The sequence below is a fragment of the Amaranthus tricolor genome, chromosome 17 (assembly GCF_026212465.1).
Source record: "Amaranthus tricolor cultivar Red isolate AtriRed21 chromosome 17, ASM2621246v1, whole genome shotgun sequence".
NCBI lineage: Eukaryota > Viridiplantae > Streptophyta > Magnoliopsida > Caryophyllales > Amaranthaceae > Amaranthus > Amaranthus tricolor.
Genome location: NC_080063.1, coordinates 16,668,294 through 16,674,839, shown reverse-complemented (window position 1 = coordinate 16,674,839; position 6,546 = coordinate 16,668,294). Strand labels below are relative to the sequence as shown.

Below are 6,546 nucleotides of genomic sequence, written 5' to 3'. Positions count from 1 at the left end.
CTACACAGAATTAATGAATCACAAGGAAAATTAAATTTGAAACTACAATTGCTAGCTAATGATCAAGATATCCTAATGCTACAACTAATATATTAAATTTTTGATTGATTTGATTTCTGACATATTTAAAAAAGTCGACATAACAAAAGAGGAATATTATAGCGTTACGTATTTGGTGAGTCTTGTGCACCCATACTTCTAGGATGATCTAGCCCAAAAAGCACACGTGTCAGGAGGTGTGATTTAATATGCTTGTATAATATATACTTCTATTATATAATATACCTTGGGACTACAACTGTTAAGTTAAGCTTTTCGTTGAGCTAGTTTCTTATAAGGTCAATAATGATACTTCCTCCGTTCCAAATTAGTTGCAACATAAATAAAAATGCACTATTCATTCATCACTTTAATTTGTGATTAGTTTTTAATCTATAGGTTAAAACATAGTCAAGTGAGATTTCGTTTGATTTCTCATTACAAAGATTATAATATCAAATTTTTATAATTTTTTATTATATATAATTAAAGATACTATGGATTGAATTAGTATATTGAATTGTGTGAAAAAGCAAATATTGCAAGTAAATTAGAACGAAGCAAATAAAATCTGGTATGCAACAAAATTAGGCTAAGAAATTGCTTTTCCTCCTCCATTAAATATTAATGATAAGAAGCAGAAAGAAATATGATATGATCAGAAATTGTGGGTTTTGTGGCAAAGATGAGTTAGAAAGGCACGTGTGGAAAGATGACAAAGAGATGGTGTCTAGTGTGAGAGCTAGAAAGATGGAAATGGTTGGAGAAATCAGTAATAGAGAGAAGGGATAATAGCTAATAGCTGTAATACTCAATCAACTTAAAAAGACCCCCGTGAGGAATGTTTGGAGGCATTCAAAATCACCAAACTAAACATCCCATTTTGACGTTTCCTTTGCTGCTTCCTATGGCAGTGCCAAACACACCCTTAGTGATCACGAGTCTTTGATTCCCTTCATTCCCCCATTCCATCTTTTGCTAACTTAGTCCTCCATCTATAGTTTACTGTCTTTACCTTTTAAAGATCCTCAATAAAATAGTAAATAAAAGATCTTTATTATACAATTTGAAAATTATGTATATATTATTTTGTTATTGATGCTCTACACAATGATGTCAAAGTCTTTAGTTTATAATGTTGGATTCAACTACATAAACCAGTAGATCAATTTTAGTGGTCTTCTACTAAACTCTCATTCTCTTTTTATTTCGATTTCCTATCATTACTATTTGCTACTTTTACTGAGATTGTTATAAAGGGGCTAAAGTGTTTTATTTAGATTGAGCACCGAGAGATTAAGACAAAAAAAAAAGTACATGGAAGCAAATTAAAAAATAAGTAGATTACAGAAAAAAGATTTATAAATCTCGATAGAAATGTGAGCTCATATAGCAAAAATAAGGGGACACTCGAAAGTGGTTCATGTAGCCTTCTTAAAGTAACATAAAATGTGATCAATCTTTGGTATACAACAACGCCTATTATAGAAACTTAGAAGCTTGAAACATGATATAGATAATTGGATATAATGTATTAATTGTTACAACGTGTTATATGGTTATTAAGAGTAAATGTAGGTAGAAATTTAGCTAAAATAGATACATAAGCGGGCATTCCTTTGATTGTGACACTTAGAAATAGATTAGAAAATTAATTTTGGGATATTAATTAATTATGCTTACTTTTTCACTTGCCTCTTAAGAATCTTGGCTATCAAGCTGTTTTTGTTATATTAATTTAACGATAAAACAAAGATGGTATGGCGGTGGCCGGTGACATTTGACAACAATGACAATGATGTGGTAGAAGTGCATTATTAGAATTATTATGTTGCGGGTATATACAATATGTGTTTAAGTGTCTAACTTGATTATGTTATATAAAAATTTTAAAATTGTAATTTGTAAATAAAATTAAAAATTATGAGTGTTTTTCTCATGTCTGAATATCAAAGGTTTGACATGAATACTTGAGTTGAAAATGAAGTGTCCAAGCAAAAGCTGTATAATCCTGATTCTTGGGAGATTATTTATTAAAAAATTATAAATAATCATAAAGTTTTACCTTTATAATAAAAGAAGTCCCAACTTGAGCACCAGGTTACTATGACAAGTCTTTTACAGTATCATTCAAGTTTTGTCTCTTTCTTCCTTAGATTCTCTTAGAGAGTTACAGTTAACTCAACAATATGCCGTATGTATAAATATATTATCATGTATGAATATATACTAGTTTACTCCATAATTTAAGTGGTTGATAGTAGTTTAATAAGACTAATATATACTAGTTCACAAAAAATGTTAATATTGATAAAGTATTAGTTTAAGAAGTGTTGAGTATTATAATAAGTTATTTTTATTAGTTATAATCTGTAGCATTCTAAAATCAAAAATAGTAATTTAAAATTTTCATTACTTGTATCTTAACCAATTAAATATTAACACTGCTAGTTCTACCAAATATTAATTTACACATCTAATTAGATAGTCAAGTATTCTTTTGTTCCACTTGCTTTTGGCATTGAGATTAAAGAGTTAGATAAAATGAGTTAAAGTAGTAGGGTATCTAGAAATAATAGAGTGAATATAGAGAGTAAATGTGGTGTGGTTATATCTTAAAATAAAGAGATAAATTTATTGAGACCAAAGCGTATTTGACAACTATAATTCTAGCTACCTCGCACCAAACACGCCCGAAGCTGTTTAGTTAAGGATAATCAGTCATACTGATCTGTGTCACACGATTTGCTAATTTTCTCTAGATTTACATTTACAAATAGAAAAAAGAATTAAGGCCCAAGATCTATTTTTGGATTATTTTAAGTGGACTGTAAATTTAAAAATTAAATTAGCTAGTGAATTATATTACATTGGTCACTAGTTTGTTCTAAAGGGCATTTAAGTCAAATCCAGTAGTAAGTATTTGATATTTTTGATGTGATAAAATGGGGCACTCATTTGAGAAGCAAACAATGGGATGATCATTCTGATATGAGAGCACATCCCCCTCCTTTTTCATTTAAAATACCCTCTTGCAGAGTGTTACAGAGAAGGCCAAAGGCATTACAAGTAAAGGCAGAAGAAGAAAATTAGAATCAAAAACAAGAATGAGAAGGAGAGAGTCAATGATCTCAAAGGAACACAAAAGAGCTGCAGCCCTGCATGAGAAACTGCAATTACTTCGCTCCATCACCAACTCTCATGCAGTAAGTCCTTCCCATATGTTTCACTTATTAAAAAAATAAACTCGTATTAATAAAGACAGAAGGAGTATATTTTTCTTCACATGTTTCTTAGTTATTCATGTTGCGTTTCTAAGATAAGAATTATGATCAATACTTTTTCTTACATGAGTTTCTTATTTCATTGTGCTAAACATTTATGATTTTTTTGGTTTATGGCTCAAATCATGTGCACTCTTTGTTCATGCAAAGTTATCCATGATGTTTGCTACTAGTTAAGGGATAATTAAAAAATAATTTTTTTGTTATTATTATCACTAACAAGGGTAAGACGGCATACATCTGACTCTAAACCCTATGGATGTTAGAGTATATAACCTATCCTGGGGTCTCAACCATGCTAAATTTTGTACTTTAAATGAAGGGTGCTTGAGATTCGAACCCGTGACTTGTTGTCACGTTGACTTATGATACCATGTCAATTGAACCAACTCAACCAAAAGTTTAAGCTGATGGTTGAGGTCCTAGGATAGGTTATATACTCTAACGTGGAAGCCACTTAACGACATTGAAATAATGTATTTTTCTTACAGGAGAATGATACTGCAATCATAATCCACGCTTCCAAATACATTGGAGAGTTGAAGCAGAAGGTGGATAGACTAAACCAAGATATCATAAACACTCCACAAAGTTCAAACATCCAAGACTCACTTCCTACGGTATGAATCTTATTGCATGATATATTTTAAATCCAGCCATAGGAGAGATCAATTGGGGTTTCTAAATGTTGGGATGGTTTAACATTCAAAAATTTCAGTGTGCACAATTTATAAGTAATTGGAGTCCTTCCTCCCATTGCTAAATGGTTTTGAGATGATATCTCTTTGGCTTATGAAGTGTGCACCTTATCTTTTCCCGATTATATGTTGACTTTCACAATAATTGTCAGTCAATGTCACTTTTATTATCACTATTTAATACCAATATTAACTATACGCTAAGTCAATGTCATTTGGCATAATAAAACGTTGTAGGAATTAATTACAGTGATTTCAGTAGGCAATCATTGATTAATTTCATTGTTGGGTAAATATGCAGGTCACTGTGGAAACCCTGGAAAAAGGATTTCTAGTAAATGTGTATTCAGCAAAGAGTTGCCCAGGTTTGCTGGTTTCAGTACTGGAAGTTTTTGAAGAGCTGAATCTTACTGTTGTTCAAGCTAGGGCTTCTTGTACAGAGAATTTTCAATTGGAAGCCATCAGTATGGAAGTAAGTCTTTTTTTTTGGCAGTCTTGCTCTTCTATCTTAGTTCTTTATTTTCGGATTATTAATACTCCTAGTTCTATAGTTTCAAATTATAATAAATCGTAAAATGACTAGTTAAATTTAAATCCAACCTTTTTTTATCATCACTTGGATACCACACCTAATTAGATCACATATGACCTCTTAAATTTTAATTCAACTTAGTATTTACCTAAAATCCAATCTAAAACCGATTGGCTAAAACCAATGTCTTAGACCTCAAACTTGCTCGACCGTTCTGAGTTTCTGACAATATATATATATATATATATATATATATATATATATATATATATATATATATATATATATATGTGGTTAAGTTTCAGTGAAAATTAGACTTATATGAGAACCGTGAGAACCAATCTACCTGATAAAAATGTGTTATTTTTTTTTATAGAAAATGTGTTATTTTTGGGCAAAAAAGTGTTACTTTTTAGCAAAAAAGTGTTACTTTCAAAAAAAATAATAATACAAAGTAACACATTTTTATCGAAAAGTAACACTTTTTTTATGTAAAAAGTAGCACCTTCTTTGTGAGTTTTGTTTATAATTTTTTTTCTAAAAGTAACACTTTGTTTGGGGAAAAGTAACATCTTTTTAATAGAAAAGTAACATTTTTTCGTCAAATAGATTAGTTCTCACGGTTTTCATATAAGGATGGTTCTCATTTGAACTTCTTTATATATATATATAATATATATAAAATATGTATAAATATATATAAATAACAATGAAATTGTTAGAGCATATATCGAAAATACGAATTCTGTGTAATCCCCTAATTTGATTTTTAACATTACTATCAAAATTGTGATGTTTGGACACTCAAAAATAGTGGGAAAAACAAAGAAAAATCCAAGAAGACAGCTAGCTAGCTCCGATCATAGGATACATTACTGGATCATATCCGATCCTAATTTTTGGTTGAGTACCATAGTCCAAAATGAGCTTTTCATCCTGAATATAAAAAACTATGACATGTGAATGTTTGTTGTTTTATTCACATGCTGCATGCATCCATGCTGGTATTTGTCTTACAATTAGTTTTACTCCGTCTACTTCTAATCAAATATCACATTTGGTTTCACTCTAAATTTAAGATAAAGAGGAAGAGACCACATAGAATCACGTGAGAGGAGCAAATAAGGAAAAATTAGTAATACAATAATGATCGTGTAAATAGTTAGATTTTATGATGACATAAGAAATAGAAAATGTAGCCACATAATAAATTAGAGTTAGACATTTAATGTGTATATACCAAAAAAGGAAATGAGACATTTGATTAGAATAGTAGCACGTAATTAAAAACCTCAAATTCTTTTATACGATTGAATGTAGTTGTATACGATCAATCAGCTCAATATAGGTAAAAATCATTCCAAAGGTGCTTATTGTGAGTTATAGTTGGAGATTAAATTTTCATGTTGAGGTTTTGACAAAGTAACACTCTAAAACAACGATGACACAACTGAGATGGAACTTACTAGCTTTGCCCTTGTTTGTTTGTTATGTTTTATGAAATAAAGGTTCGAGAGAAAAATAAACGAATAATTATCTCATAAATGATGAATCTTACTTTATGTAGGGTGACGAAAATGTTGGAGAAATTGTTGATGCTCAGGTAGTAAGGCGAGCGGTATTGCAAGCAATCATGCATCTAAATACAAATATTACGGATGATTAGCAAGACCAGTTTATTATTAATTACTTGCAATATTAGCTTATTATGTCCTTTTACCCTCATTTTCCATGAAGTTATGTAATTATTTTGTGGGTAAAAATTTTTGTATGGACTTTAATTTACTATTTTGCTCACAAACGTAATCAAAGATTTCACGTGAGCTAATGTCAAACGTCTTGCCATTCTTTCTCCAATGTTATGATGATTGCTATAAAAGTTCACTATTCTCTATTGTTACCTTAAACAAAACAAGTATCATTGTAATGGTATGATAGTAGGAGACAAATATTCGATACTCATAGTCTCATACCCTCTCCAAAGTGTTATAAT

The 6,546-nt window shown here is 30.2% G+C and overlaps 1 protein-coding gene across 1 annotated transcript; it reads left to right on the top strand.

Moving 5' to 3' along the window:
* Positions 1-3,001: 3,001 nt before the first annotated feature.
* Positions 3,002-6,546, top strand: LOC130804123 (uncharacterized). The gene is made up of 4 exons (XM_057668454.1): positions 3,002-3,245; positions 3,815-3,943; positions 4,323-4,493; positions 6,121-6,546. Exons 1-4 carry the CDS (start codon positions 3,147-3,149, stop codon positions 6,217-6,219), a joined length of 498 nt encoding a protein of 165 aa, XP_057524437.1. The 5' UTR covers positions 3,002-3,146; the 3' UTR covers positions 6,220-6,546.